The sequence below is a fragment of the Rhinolophus hipposideros genome (genome assembly GCF_964194185.1).
Source record: "Rhinolophus hipposideros genome assembly, chromosome: 3".
Taxonomy (NCBI): domain Eukaryota; kingdom Metazoa; phylum Chordata; class Mammalia; order Chiroptera; family Rhinolophidae; genus Rhinolophus; species Rhinolophus hipposideros.
The window spans coordinates 44,941,610-44,957,716 of record NC_138049.1 but is presented as its reverse complement, the minus strand read 5'-3'; the positions used below and the strand labels follow the sequence as shown (position 1 = coordinate 44,957,716).

At 43.6% G+C, this 16,107-nt stretch overlaps 1 protein-coding gene across 4 annotated transcripts in view; it reads right to left on the bottom strand.

Moving 5' to 3' along the window:
• FYN (FYN proto-oncogene, Src family tyrosine kinase) overlaps positions 1-16,107 on the bottom strand; it is a 203,274-nt gene that overhangs the window by 53,145 nt on the left and 134,022 nt on the right. For all 4 annotated transcript variants that reach the window (XM_081034224.1, XM_081034227.1, XM_081034225.1 and 1 more), the window contains one exon: positions 1,620-1,877. In XM_081034224.1, coding sequence (XP_080890350.1) covers positions 1,620-1,866 — 247 coding nt within the window. In that variant the 5' untranslated portion in view covers positions 1,867-1,877. The remainder of the gene's footprint in view (positions 1-1,619; positions 1,878-16,107) is intronic.

Here is a 16,107-nt window from a genome sequence, read left to right as displayed (position 1 = left end):
ATGTTTTCACTTTCACGTTTTATAAGGGACCAAATGGTCTCTTATACTAAGAGTGTCCCTGACTACAGTACAGACCCACGCGTTCAAGGCGAGTAGCTTTATGCCCCTCTCTAGTGACATTATGAATGATACCTGCAGACACAGGGGTTCATAGCCAGCATTGATGAATGAATGAACAAGGTTAATGCCTGTTTCAGCAGAATTCAGAGTCTGGCTGGCAAAGCACTCAGCAGGCACAGGGAGCATGCACTGGGTGCATCTTTGGCTGGTTTTTCTTTTTCTTTTTCCTCCTTCATCCTCAAGAGACTTCCCTAGACAGCCTGACTGCCTCTTTCCTTCCTCTTTCCATTGTAGGTGCCTTCCAGGAAGGCAGACAGGATGAGTAAGCATACCTAGCATTCATTCACCCATGTAAGGCTGGCTTTAAAGGGAAAGCCAGAGCCATCATAACACAAGGACATAATGGCCCAAAGCTCTGGGTCAGGTTCCCTGGATATAACTACACTGCCTTGTTGTGTGCAGAGGGAAGAAAATCCCTGCGAGTGCCTCAGTAGTGCCAGCTCCCCCAGTAAAAAGGCACAATGGGTCCTTATATAAGACATCAGCTCCCGGATGAGCTGAGAGCACAATGGCGGATGTGTATTTCTTAAAACTTTTGTAATGAACAAAACAATTTTGGAATAAATAATGTCAAATATATAAATACCATGATTCACATCCTGGGAGAAACTTGGAAGACTAAGGATGCATGAGATAACTTGCAAATGTTTCAGAAAACATATGTCTGAGCATGCATGCCAGATATTTTACAAAGTATTAGCTAAGTCAGCAAATGCACATGGCAGTAAAACAGCATGTGGTGGGAAAGAGAAGGAAAGAAAACAAAAAAAAAAAAAGAAGAAGAGCGAGAGAAAGATCCCTTAAGGATACATAAGATTCGATTTTAAATTGCAAAAGATACATGAAGATACTTGAGGGCTGATAAACTCAGTCATATGGAAGATGATGGGAAGATCAGAGAATCAATGACGATGAATGTCCCAAAAAATAATGCTGCCAAATGACCCCACTGGCTGGGCAGTGACAGGCAGGCTGAAGATAAGGAAGATGAGGGAGAAGGGGCTACCCTGTCAAGCGGCTCTTAACTGGAGGATGGGAGGAAGGAAGGAATTAATATCTGGAAAACTCAAAATATACTCTCAGATCCAGTCCCAGAGCTTCTGATTCAAATGCTCCAGGATGGGACTCAGGCACCTGTATTTTGAAAAAGCTACCCTAGTTATTCTGAGCCAGCCAGCTGAAGGTGACAGCCAATGGCCTAAAGTGCCCCCGGAAAAGTTGTATCTCACAACCTACACAGAACTCTCACAGAGCAGCAACGTGGGGTCGCAGCACCACTGTCGCCAGCATTTTATACACCAAAATGTGCACAGCAAGCTCTGGCTTCTTTAGTGTTCCTCATCTCATAGATGTTAGGTGGAGATGGATGAAACACCTAAATGCCAAGTCCTGAGTCAAAGGAAGCTGATGGGAGCACAAATGTTCAATGGCCAAAAGAATGAAGACAGGCGCTTCCTCCCCACCTCGGCCCTCGGCCCTCGGCCACGGTCACGGCTTACCTGTTCCTCCTCTCGTACGCAAGGTCCCAGTATGAGACGAAGAGTTCACACCCCCAAAGACGGTGAGTCCTTGGCCTCCGGCTGCGTGGAAGTTGTTGTAGTTTGGGATGGAGGTCACACCGAAGCTGGGATAGTGCTGAGGAGTGGGGTCTGTGCCATAGCGGTACCCGGAGCTCTGGTTCAGGCTGCCATCCCTCTCCTCTGTCAGTTTTGTAGCTTCTTTGTCCTTACATTGCACACAGCCCATTATCTAAATTCCTGCAGAAAACATAAAGGAGGCATGTGGATGCTCCTTAGTTGCTGGGGTGCTTGACTATTAAAGCGGGATCATTCATCAGGCTTGCCCTGGGGTATTTCAGGCCTGTCAGGCGCATGAGGAAAAGCAGTAGCTAGGGTTGACGGTTAGAAGCAATCTCAGTGCCCTTGACTTGACTATCACATTTGCTCCCCATACGCTCTCGGCGATGGGATCAACACAGAGTGGATGTTCGCCACCCAGCAATTTTCTTCAAATGAGGTCTGCACCCCTTAAAATTCTGTAGTATCACACACCTGCCTGTAGACAGCCTAATAACACTCACTATTATGCTTTTCTACAGCCATCTCAAAAAATAATGTATGCTCTAGGAAATGAGTCTATACCAGATTAGAATACAAACCTCCGTCACGGCTAAGGAAATCTAAAGAAGAGGGTAAAGGTGTGTTGGAAAAGCTAGAATACAGCCCCGAAACGACTCACCGCACTTCTGCACTCATGGGTACCCATTCTTGAGGACTCATTTGGCAAGTTTCAAGCAATAAGATAATGATAAGTACCAAAATGAAGAACTAGTTGCTGGGTAAAAAAATTAATGGGCAGAAACTAAGCGGTCCAAGTTATTTGCAGGATGTCATGACAGCCTACCATAACAAAATCATTGGAAGCTGCTAATGAATTCTCTACATGTCCATTAGCTGCTGACATCTTCCAGAAACACTTAAACAGTATCATCCCCATGTTCTAGAGGTAATGGTGGATTCAAGACCCGCTTCATTGTCACCCCACCCTCCTCCAAACCTACAACTCCTGAGCATCTCCTCAGTAAATGGCACTACTGATGGCCCACTTGCTCAAGTCCGAATCCTAAGAAGCGTCCTTCTTTGCTTCTTCTTGTTTATTCTCATTCTTCCTGTCTCACACTGTATTGCACCATACTAAAACATGGCAGGTCCACTTGTTTCATTGCACAATTGACTGTGAGTTCCAGGAAAGCAGGGGCCTGTCTATTTTTGTCATGGTTTTATTGCCAGTTCCTGGACACACAGCAAGCCCTCAAGCAAGAACAATTGAATGAGCGAAGATTCTCTAGCCCACCATGTTTCTCTTTCACCCTTTCTTTCTCTTTGCATCAAGACCAACCCTTCTTCCAGTGACATTTATCTGCAGTTTGCCTTACAGTTTTGAATCTACTGGTGTGTGTGAGAAGTGAAGATGATTCAGAAATACAAGTTGGTTAAATGACCCTCCTTATGGACTGCAATACCCTGTCAAGCTGGCAGTGGGGAGGAATGCAATCGATATCCTTGGCAAAACTACTAAAAGTGGCCCATTTGGGACCAAAGAACAAAATAAGAAACACATGACACCATGTGTAATTACATGTATTCACTGGGGAGGGCACAGCGGGTGCAGGATGGGAAGGGACTTGATGCAGTGAAGGAGAATGAAAGAGCTAGTTTTTCTACAGTACCTTGCAAACCAAAGTAGGGGGCGCCACGTCAGATATGGAGCCTCTTGGGGGGCACTGTCTGAGCACTGCTTTTCTTCTGGAGGGGTCATGGAAGCAATACCAGACTCAAGTCCTTTCACATTACATGTTTCAATAAATACTTACTGCATTGAATGTGAGTTCCTGAGAATGGAAGTGTTTGGAAATGAGCCGCCTACTGCTTGAGCTGAGATCACCAAATCTGGAACACATTTACTTGTAAATCATTCACGATTAACTTACAGTCTACTGTGTCCAACATGCTCTCTAACTTACGGTAAATGAATGCAATTTTAACAAGTTTCCAATAGCAAATGAAGAAAACATCTCCAAGGCATGATTTACTGAAGGAATTTCATCATTGGTTGTTGGTATTGCTTCCTAAGACTGATAAATGTCTTGCCCGCTTTATATTAACTCTTTCATGGTGGAACATCACTCCAAGCTTCTACAAAGGACAGACAGAAGACACTTCTTGTCCCTGGTGCTTTTTTCAGGGATTTCACTAATCTACTGTATTTAGAGGATGTGAGACCTGAATCACAGAATAACAGCATTTACACCAGGGGTGATTTTGCTTCCCCACCAAGGGACATATTAGACAATAGCTGGAGACAGTTTTGGTTGTCACAACTCGGGGATAAGGGATGCTATTGGCACCTAGTGGGTAAAGGTCAAGGAGGCTGCCAAACATCCCACAATGAACAGGACAGCCTCCAACAACAAAGAAAGGAATTACTGGGCTCCAAAGGCTAATAGTGTCAAAGTCAAGAAATCCTGATGTGTGGAGAGTTAAGAATTTACACCTGCAGCTTTGAAACAGTATAACAGCTGTTTCCCTTTTATGCATGCGGTTAGCATGCAATCCAGAATGTCTTCCTTAGGTATGCTAGATAAAAGGAGGTGAGTTAAAAAATTGACGTGAAATGCTCTGACTTTTCTCTAGAAGCTTGTTCCTGTATAGAGAAAAGAATCTAAAATCAATGAGAACTCTGATTACAAACTACTCTTCCAACTCCAACGAAACAGAACAAAATCCTACATCAGAAGCCTGCAGCATACAGGACCCTACGACTAACCAAACTAAGAAAAAACACAGTCTTCCAAAATCCACTAAAAAAAGTATTCCCGTTGTAACAGACGAGTAACTAACAGTTTACATATAATTCTATCAAGTAACGGAAGAAACTAAATAGTACGCACCTAAAGACAGCGATTGTGTGTTGGTTTTTGTTTTATTATTACATTTCCAGTGTCCAGACCAGTGCCTGACACACAAAAGGAGCTCAGTAAATATTTGTTAAATGATTCAATGCAAAAACGCAACCAAAATCCTTGTGGAGAAAACAATTCTCTTGCATAGAAGGCACAGCTCTGTGACAACTTCATGCATTTATAGTTTTGAGTAAGGAAAGTTTCTGCACGGGTCTTGCTTACTCTTTCCCCTCATGACAAACATGAAGAAACTGAAGGAAATCAGGCAATGCAGGCTCAAGCCATTGAAAGTTAATCATAATGAAAATATTTGTGTAAGAACTTGTGGTCTTCTTCCTGCCACTTGGGGTGGTCTGACTAACGATTTCCTGATGGAGAGTCAGAAGATGCCCCGTGAGTTGTACGCAATGTGGCTTCAGGCTCCTTGCCACGAGGCAAACTTCTCAGCATTCGAGTTACAATGAAAACATCCTTTATTATGCACAGTTTTGTGGTGGGGCTTTTATGGCCACTACTATAGGTTCATCATAAACATATAATGCACTAATATACTTGTTCAAGCTCTGTGGGGCGTTGGGAAACACTGAATAATGCCATTCCAAGAGTGGGTCCCTGGAGTGACTCTGGTCAGTATAAATCACACACCATCAACTCACGACCATCGTTTCCCGCACGTTGCTCTGCCTAGAAAAACGGATGGAGAAGCACTTTGACCAACAGGGTCCTCCAGACACTATGGTAAAAGTGTCTGGATTAGAGCTGTAAAGCTCCCTATTTGCCAATCCTACTGCAAACTAAGGGGCTCTTTTTCTACTATGTAAGTCAAAACTGATTTACGTACAATTTCCTTAGTCCTACAAATCTCCTCGTATGTGCCAACAGTATTAAGCAACTTGGGGAACGGTTGCCAAAGAGAGACTCTAAGGATTGCCACACCCTGTTCCCATGAGCTGTTAGACACCATCACTTTTGGGTGCTATGCCAAGTGCGGCCCCAGAGTCCTCCTTCACATGGCCCGAGAGTGATGGACTGAAGGCGACATAAAGGATGGAATGTATCTGCTACTCTGGCTGCCAATCTACGGTGAGTCTGGTCGAACATACATTCCCTCCACTGATACCAGAGACCACGTTCTGGCCGGCTAGATGGCCATTAAATACAGATATGTTCATGTTTTCTCATATGCCAATCAATAATGCAACGTCTGTATGCACAGGTTACAGCATCACAGAACTTTTGAGAAGATTTCTGGTGTGTGCGAGAGCTAGGTAGCAAAAATGGAAAAAGGCCACTGGCAGTCTTCGGCAAAAGCAAATTACCTTCACTTGAGACACATAAATTTGCAGGCAGAGGAGGGATGGCAGGAAGAGGAAAGGTGAAACTGACAACAAGTAACTTTAATTTCAGCAGCATAAGCACTTTTGTCTCAGAAACCAGCTAAGGTGGGTGTGGAGAAGTGACAGCCTTAGGCATAAGTCACCATCCTTGCTCCTGTCAGCCCAGACTTTGGAAAGTGACAGGTAAAGCCACGGTGGCCTGTACTCTGATGTGGCATGTTTCTGGGTACTATCATTCACAATTCCTTTAGCTGGTGACCCAGGTTCGTGCCCCAGTGTACAAGCCCTGGGCCTTGTGAATGACTTCCGTGCTTAGGTATTTTATTTGGCACAGCTGCCTTTCACAAAGAGGGATTATCTTAGGTGGAGGTGACCTCACCAGGTGAGCCCTGGAGAGGGACTTGGCTCTTTCTGGAGAAGCGGATTCAAAGCACGGAAGGCATTCCATTGCTGGCTTTGAAGCCAGAGCAGGTTACATGGCCCGGAATGTGGCTAGCCCCTAGGAACTGGGAATAGTCCCCAGCTGGGGACAGGAAAGAAATGGGGACCTCAGTCTTACAACCACAAGGAACTGACTTGGGTCAAGAATGTGAAGGAGCCTGGAAATGGATTCTTCTCCAGTCAAGACTCCAGATAAGAAGGCTGTCAGCCTTGTGAACAGAGAGGCCAGCCACACCAGGCCTGGACTCGAGACTCAGAGCTGAGAGCTCATCAATGGCTGTTGTTTAAGCCACGACGTTAGTAGCAATTTGTTACTCAGCAATAGAAAATACATATTTTAGTGGGATGGAGCACCATGGAGATGAAAGCTCCAACCTTGGCAGCGATGACCAAAATAAAGTAAGGGTTCCTCGCAAACCAGGTGCTGTGCTATGTGCTGGAACATGCTATCTCAGTAAAGTCTCAGGACAATCCTAAGATGGAGGTATCATCACTTTCCCTCACTTTACAACGGAGGAACAGAAGGGTTGGGAATTTGTCGGCAGCTCAGTCAGGGGTGGAGATGGGATGTGACGCTAGACAAGACTGACTCCATCGCCAGTACATGCAGCTGCTACACTGGAGTCTCCTCTTGCCCCATGGCATCCTGGCTGGGCCACGGAAGGGTGTGGGTGTGAGGGTGGGAGGAGTGGAGGGAGAGCCCTGTGGGGACGATCCCCCGGTCCTACAGAGCCCGACTTCATGTGCATGACTAATGAAGGCCCGATTTCGGGTACTGGGCCTCACTCCCCCACATTCACACTTTACCCCCTGAGACTGGCTCTGTAGGGGTGCTGGGACCAGGCTAGGGGTAGTGAGTCACCAGCTTCCATGAGGTGGTTTGGCATTTTAATGAACGTTTGAGCCAATGACAAGAAAGCAGCCCTTAGTTTCCTGATAGTTCCTAGACATGGTGGGGTATTTATATATTCCGCGAGGGAATCAGGATTGGTTTCTTTGGTATAAACGAGACCCTTCCTCCTGCCTTTAAAATGTGATTTGCTTTATAGACAAAAGTTTCTAGAACATATTTACTGCATAAACTAAGCTCTATGTGTAAGGCCTCCTCCAAGCACAAAATAACAAATTTCTGTTCATGGTGGGGTCCTGTGAGGGCAAGGCCCCCACCAAACACAAGTTATAAAACACTCTATCTCTGAGGTGAGAAGACTGATGTAAAAGCGGAAATATACACAATACAGACCCTGGCCACTTGCAACAATGGAAGAACAGAGCTTATTTAAAAATCAAATCAAAGCTTTGCTTCAGAAATAGTACAAGGTGGAGTTGGACCTACTTGATCATTTACGCTTGACTTGCAAAGGCACTGTGGAGGGTGAGGAAGATGGATTTTGTTCTATACCGCTCAGCAAGGGAATTGAACTAACATAAATCACTCATAAAATGTCACATTACTTTCAGAGAAAGCCACATTCCTGGCACCTAGAATATTTTTTTGGCACTTCCTCTGGCTTGTCTTGTTCAAATGACCCCCAGGCTTGGAAGCAGCAGCTCACAGGCCTGTAGCATTTTCCCCTTTCCCTTCTGTATCACCTTCTGTTCCCCAACGCCCAGAGATTTAAAAACACTTAATAAAAAGAAATGGAAGCATTAGATGCCAATGGTGAAATTTAACATTGCAGTCAACTAAGTGCTGGAACCATTCCCAAACCCAAAAGGCCAAATGAGATTTTAACACCAAACCATGGAAAGGCTCCAAAGGTGGGAAGAACATTTTCTTCTTACATTCAACTTAGGGTTAAGACAAAAGTGAAATGGTGATAAAAATAAGGGTGCATTTAAATTGTCCATGCCTAAGGGTTCAGAAAGATTTAGAGCACAGATTGCAAAGTTTTTCAGGCCTTCTCCCATGACTTTTTGGATCATACAAAAGTTCCTTGTGGTTAGTATTTTAAAATTTTATCTTATTTTATTTTTATTGAGATATAATTCACGTACCACAAAATCCATCCTCTTAAAAGTATACAGTTCAGTGGTTTTTAATGTATTTACGAAGGAAACCATTACCACGACCTAATTCCAGAACATTTTCATTACCCAAAAAGAAACCTATACCCATAAAGCAGTTACTTCCACTCCCTTCTCACTCTAGCCCCTGGCAAACACTAATCTACTTTATGTCTCTATGGACTTGCTTATTCTGGACATTTCATATGAAGCATATAATATGTGGCCTTGGGTGACTGGATTCTTTTACTTGGCATAATGTTTTCAAGGTTCATTCATTTTGTAGCATAAATTAGTACTTCATTCCTTTTTATGGCTGAAGAATATTCCATTGCATACCACTTGTTTACCCATCATCAGTTGATAAGACATTTGGTTGTTTCCACTTTTTGGCTATTATGATTAATGCTGCTATAAACATTCATGTCTAAGCTTTTATGTGGACATATGCTTTCAATTCTCTTGGGTTAATATTTTAATATATAAGCAATTTACATATATTGCTTATATTTAGAAAAAACCTAAGAGTAGGTAAATGGGAAAGCATGTTTATTGGAAATTCAAAGAAAGGAAAAGCAACTCATGAAACATGGGAAAATGTTACCTACGGTAGTAATCAAAAAACCACAATTTAGATTAGTGAGATACTTGCACTTCTAAATGAATAAAATTTTAAAAAGAAGTCTGTCGAATAGTGATGAAGTTCCCTTGACATGCATATTCTCCTGCACTGATGATAGAAGACTGAGAATAAGTGGTATATAACACATTCAATTTGGCAATATTATCAAAAAAAACCCTAACAATGGGCCTACTCTTTGTGAATCTGTGCTCAAGAGATACTTTTTAAAAATGACATATGAAGAGGTTCTATGAAGTGCTATTTGTCATATAAATTATAATTAGAAAACTTGCTAATTGTTTAACAAGAAGGCAATGGCTAAGCAAATTTTAAGGCATGCCCATGATGTAAACAGAAATGAACACGTTACAGAAAATTGTTAGTAATATAGAAAAATACTCATGTTATATTAAGAAGTATCATATGATTGTGACTATATAACAAATGCCTTGAAAATCTTTTGAAAGGAAAGATACCAAGCTGCTTGCTAGCGTATGTAGGGGATAACACTATGGGCAAATATTCTCTCTTCTCTCTCTGTTTCTTTATTTCTCAGGTTTTCTATATTGAGAATGCACCATTTTTATAATGAGAAAAACCATTTTTCATAAGAAAGCTCCCTTTAATCTTATCAGTTACTGATTTAATTTGTATAAGTTGATAACAACCATACCTTGATGAAGTATGCTTCATTGATTTAAAAATTAAGAGAAGGAGAGAGAGTGACTGATTCTAAAACCTGTTAAGAGGCAACCTCTCCTTCTGGAAGGTGTGGAAGGTGATGGTACCAAAGGGCAGAGAGACTTCAGAATGTGTTTTCACAACATCTATGCTGGGTAGTGGGCAGAAGGGAGCAGTGCTGGGAGTGGGTGGTGGATGTCACAGAAATCTAATTAAGGGCATATATTAAGCAAAGCCATAATATACAATCAACTCAGGAGACCGTGTTGTTGGCAAGTAGCAGAATCTGGGATAATAGAACCAGGAGTGAGGTGGCTGGGATAATGGGTTCTTGAGAACCTTCGGGCCCCAAGCTCCTGGATACTGGAGTGGGAGGGAAAGAAGGGTAACTCAGTAAATTCAGAATGACAGTACTTGGGAACATAACCAAGGAGATCTGGTGACTAAATTATCTGTAGGACCTTTCGGTGAGTAAGGGCCTGAAGACTACACATGGACACGGCTCTCAGAAGGTGGGGAGGATAAAGCAAGGCACTGTTGTTTTCTGGAGGCCTGCTGGTGGTGGAGACAAGGGGATTTGCTTAGGATACCCTACAGAAAAGTTCTGTATTTTCCTCTTGTTACCTTCACTTTTGCTTGTTGGGACATTCAGCTTGGCATTTTGATGCTCTGACTTTTGCCTCTGACTAGAATTCCCCAAGCCTAGAATTTGGGGCAATCCAAGCAGGGCACAGAACAGTAACCAACACTGGTTTATGTGACCTGAAATTTTTCTGAAAAACAAAAGATCCAACAAAGAGGTTTCTTCCTAATGTTGATATTCAGTCAAGAGTCTTTCCTTCCTCCTTGGCCCTGTTCTATGAAAACAACCAGAGAAAAACAAAAATAAAAACAAAAAATGTGGACTTCTATTCATGAACCAGCAAAGAGAAACAGGAAAGTCAGTGTCACATCTGGGCCACAGTGGCAGAGACTGGCTTTCTGGGTTGAACTGGCTGAGGGCCCAAGGGTTAGAGTGTCACCTGGCGGAGCCACAAGAAAACACATTAGCACAAAGCAGCTGTTGGAACGGCGTCATCAATGCCCCCTCCCTGCCAGTGCAGAGAATGAAAGCCAGCGAGGTTCACTCTCCAATGCTGAACAAAAACCCTCTCTGCCGATCTTCTAGTCTCTGTAGAGGTTTCTCGCCAGACGACTCTGCAAATGTGGCTTCCCCTTTTCAAAAATCAGTGATTCCTTTCCCTGCCCCCCTTTAATTCACCAGTTCCAGTCAAGAAGATCCATTCCTTTAAATAAACCGAATGGACTTTGAATAAGGAAATTTCACTTTTCTCCTTTTTGCCCTGGAGCTCACGTGTGTGTTGTGGCCTGCACGTCTCCCCTTTCCACTGATCACTTATCTGGTTATGAAGTCGGAGCCCATCAAAATCTACTGCCCCGAGAAGTTGGTGGTAAAGCCATTTGCACTGTGGTTTTGAAACTGAGGCTGATGTCTGTTCTTTGAAGAAGGCCATGAAGCCCGGTCCCCCTGCCTCTGGATCTTTATGTTGGCACTTTCTCAAGTTGCAAGGAGTTAGCAACACCAGAAGCCATAACTTTCACATCTCTTGCAGTGGTTTTGAATTTCAAAGCTTCTCGGCAGCTGTTTTGGTGTGAATGCTGATAAAGTAGGCTGTCAGAAAACATACCCCTCTCCTATTCCATGGCCTCTACTGGGACAAGGAACAACAGTGATGGCGATGATGGGAACAGGGGAGCAGAGAGGCCGACCGACTCTAGCCAGCCCCCTCCTACCATTTCCTCTCCTAAAAGGAATGAAGACGGTCTCTGCCTTCCCTTGACTTTCCTTTCCTTACCCCTGATGAGCCCAGATTGATTGACTGTGTGTTGTTGCTTAATTTCACAAGAGGTCTGCACTCATGAATGCAAGCTGAGTGCCATCAGAGACAAGGAAATTAAAGGAGGGAGATAAAATAAGAAAGAGGAATAAGACATAAAACCCACTAGAGGCAGTGATGTGTTCCCTAGCTGCATATAAAACAGTATTTGGGATGACAAGCTGTGGCCACTTTGTGTGGGAGGGACATGTATTCATGGGCTAGACCACTTGTTGATGACCTACTTGGCACCTGATAGAAATCCAGTCAGGTTTCTGCTGACAAATCCAAAAAGGGAAGACTTGGTTTATATACCAGCATACATTTTATAAACACTACGGCTTATAAAATTTATGATAAAGTAATTCAATAGTGATTTTTTACTTGGCATATGAATGAGGCAGAGTATGATTTTTGTTTTTAGAGTGTTGTCTTGTAGAGTAATTGCACTTGAGGTTATCTCCTTAAAGATGACAGCATAGAAGTTTATCTTCTTTTCCTGAGAGCTTGCAGGATTCTGGTATCAGACAGGGTTGTCCTGAGCATAGAGGAACTGAGCCTTGCAAACTTAGCCCCAAATCCACATCACTGAAAATAAGTGAGTAGTGGGAGGATGAAGGCAGGTGAAGGGTGTGGCAGACTGCACACTGTGCCACCAAATCCACAGTAACAGCATTTTAACATGGCCGATCAAGCTATGCAGTTGAAGACTCCATTTTTCAGACTCCCTTGCAGCTAGGTATGGCCATGTCACTTAATTCCGCCCAACTGGTTGTGAATGGATGTGATATATTCAACCCCTGTGTCCTTTAAAAGGGAGTGGGTTGCTCTTTGTTTGCCTTCCCACTTCCTGTGGACTGAAAAGTGGATGTGGTGCTGGTGACCTGGCTTCAACCAGACAGGATGGCATCCTAATAGGGAATGGCTATTCCCTATTCCCTAGGACAGAAGGGCCCTGCGCCCTGGAAACCCTTGTGACGCACAGCTGCTCATCTGCCCTAAGGCTCAGATCAGGGACCCCAACACAAGCGCACACAAACATCTGTCTTGTGTGAGCCACTGTTTTTTTGCGGGGGGAGTGAGGTGGGGCCTTTTGTTTATAAGATAGCCTGTACCCCAACAAAACAGGAAGTAATCCAAACACAGAGGTCAAAGTGTAGCTCTGTTGGCCACTTGTTTGTTTTTCCTCGTCTCTAGAACCAGTAAGAGCGTCTGACCTCCTCTGATAATCTAAGTTCACCTTGGATGAAGGCAGGTTAGTAGGATAACAACAATAAGGAATCGTAACAATAACTACCATTTATTGAGAACTTATTTTCTGTTTGGCACCTCACATATGGTATTTTATTTCATCCTCAGAACAACCTTGAAAGGGTATTTCACAGTTAAGAAACGTTGGGCTCTCCTTTGTTGGAGGGGTCCTATCCACCCTTGTTTAGGAGCCAGATGGGAGACTGGTTCTTCTGGTGCCACTGACACCTTTGCCCCCCTTACCCCCTCTGCACCTGTGATACCAGTAAAGAGGTAGATTCTCAAAAAAAAACAAGAAAGAAAGAAAGAAAAGAAAAGAAAAGAAAAGAAAAGAAAAGAAAAGAAAAGAAAAAAAAAGAAAAGAAAAGAAAAGGAAAGAAAGAAAAGAAAAGAAACCTCAGGCTCTTAGAAGTCAAGTAACTTGCCCAGGGCTACCCAGTCAGGGGCACCTGGATCCAAGGCCGTGTCTAATTCAATCACATCCTCATCCTCTTCCTACTACCTCACACTCCCTTTTGAGATACATGCTGTACTGCAGCCATCATTTCCCCTCCCCCCCCAAAAGCCCCATCACATGGAGCTCCAATTTGCTGGGGCTCTTCCCTAGGGTTGTTCGGCATAGCTCTGCCCCTCCTGAGCTGCTAGACATGAGGAAGTTAAAAAGAAAACAATAATAAGAACAAAGACCCTCCCCTCCAAAAAAAGTTACTCAGATATAACGTAGCTGTAGTAACGCCTCACATTTTCAACTGTATAATTTCTCTTACATTCTTGTTTCCTTCCTTTTAATTACCTTCAGTCCTCCTTCTAGCCTTTATTCAGCAAACATATTTTGATCCTCTGTGACAGGCACTGTGCACAGGGCTGTGGCTACAAAGTCAGGTAAACAAGGCCCCTACCCTTGAGAAGCTTATGTACACTCAGGAGGGAGACAGACAAGTCAATCAGCGGAGGCGGGGTGGGGAGGGAGCGCAGAGGGAGCCTGAATTCCGGACTAACAACTGTGAAGGTGACTGGACATTGGCCCACGAGAGGAGGAGGTGGGCATGCAGGGGCTGGGAGCGCAGAGTGGTGGCACGGCATGGCTCCATGTGGCTTATTGGATGTGTCCCCATATTTACAAAGCACTGAAACATGTGGTAGGCAGATTGCAAGGCTCTGGGCTCCAAGAGTGAAGGAGACAGGCTCCTGCTCAAAAGGAGCTTACAGCTTAATGGAATGGATACGTGCAGCTAGGAAGGTAGTTGGAAATCAAGCCAGATCATAAACAACTACATGTCCATTCTACTGAGCACTCACTACGGTGCCTGATGCTTTGCTATGTGCAACCAGCAAATTGTCTCCTTCGACCCATCAACAGCCTTGTGGACTGGGTATTACTATCATCAGCGCTATTTTACAGACCGGGAGTAAGTGTAGGGAGGTCAGCTTACTTGCCTAAGACTCACAGCTAGGCTGGCTGGATTTTAACTCAGACCTGGTTAACTCTAAGACATAGTGTCTTAGATATAGGCTAATAGGCTAAAGCATATATACATTATCTAGCTGATACTTATTCAGTATAAGGTGGGAGTGAAACTGGGTCTTGATAGACATGTACTAAAGTGGGGAAGAGAAAGGAGAAGCATGGGGGAACCAGGCAGGGAGGCAAAGAATGGGAACAGATTGCACAGATTGCAGGTGGACAGGGAGGCATCTCTGAGTCAGATGTGACTTCCTCAGCTGGACAAACAGCTCTATCCATTCTAGCTACCTGTCTAACCATAATTCATACCTCATAAATCATCCCTAACCTTAGCAAAACTGTCGCTTTTGTTGCAAGTGAGCACAAAGATCTGAAATCATATTGCTGCAGAGGCGGTTTACTATAGGACTATGTAAGTTACATTTGCTGAGAGCCCTGACACAAAAAGAAGCCCAAGATCTTTTGGGGCTGGTAGGAGTGGGACACAGAGGCTCGCGTGCAGCTGTGTAGGTGGCTGCCTACACATGACAAGCAGAGACAACAAGAGAGATAGACATTGCAACAAGGGCATTTGGAGAAACACAACTGCCCACTAAAAAGGGCATGTAACAGCTCATTTCCAACGATGCACTGATGTCCTCTAATGTTCACAAGAGGAGCCGGAAGAAGGGGCTCGAGTTAGAGGTGCAGGTGAGTGTAAGGTACACAACGATCCACCACCCTCTCGCTTCAACAGTGTGGCGTTTACGCCATCCAATCAAACACGATTGTCTTTATCACAATGCAGAAGTGGCAGTTACACCTGTTTTGCATGAAATATGTAATACTAACAAATTCTTTGGGTTACTATGAGAAGATGACAGCTCTGCTCACATCCTACAGGCTCACCACAGTCAGAGGATGGAAGCTCTTGCTCATCTACCAGCATAGTCATCGATCAGCAGCTCTGAGCAGCAGCCGTTTGTCCCAGCATCAAGCAGACCCCAACTATCCTCAGTGCTCATGCTGAGCTCCAGGTAACGATGACCCGAATGTGGCTTCATACTCTGCCCCAATTCTGGCTGAATACAGCCCAGGCTGACTCAGCGAGCAACAATGGTACACACTTGGAATGAGCCCAGAGAACAGCTCTGCCATAATTCTTTTTGACAAAGGCTGACCTGGCATGCTGATTATCAGCCCAGGTGGAAAAAAAAAACGGTCCTTTGTATAACCAGCCTACACAGCCTTGGTTTCCACTAGGTTTCATCTTTAATCTGGATACATTCCCTGAATGCACTCCTCTCTAAACCCCCTCTTCATTTCCCAGCCATCTTGCTTCCCTCTCAAGATTTGCATTTTCTAAGTAAGCTCCATTGCTAAAATTAAACTGTTGCTAAAGATTAGTGGATCAATGTATCTCTTATAGAACAAATTGATTATTTATACCAATTCTTGCCTTTGTAAACCTTCTAAGGTGTTTTTCATAACCATACCTTCACTGTTTTAAAATGTTTCTATTTTAACAGGCTTGCTGGTTAATCATCCCTTCCATTCTTCTCATTATTTCTTTTGCACCTCAAACATTTGACTCTTTTCCAGCTTAAAATAATAGCTCAAGTAAATTTCTCTTTTTTACTTTTGGTCCTGTTTCCCCATTGCAAAACAAACAAATAAACAAACAAACTTTTATTGTGTTTTTTTTTGGTACCAGAGCATTTTGCTTTCTCATTGAGGCCTGTTGTCAAAACTGTCATTCATTTTCAAACAAAACCAAAACCAAAACCTACCCGAAATCCTCCCTTTTGTTTCTGTGTTGTAACCCCAATTTAAAGAAGGGATGCTATTGGGAGAATTTTCAGTCT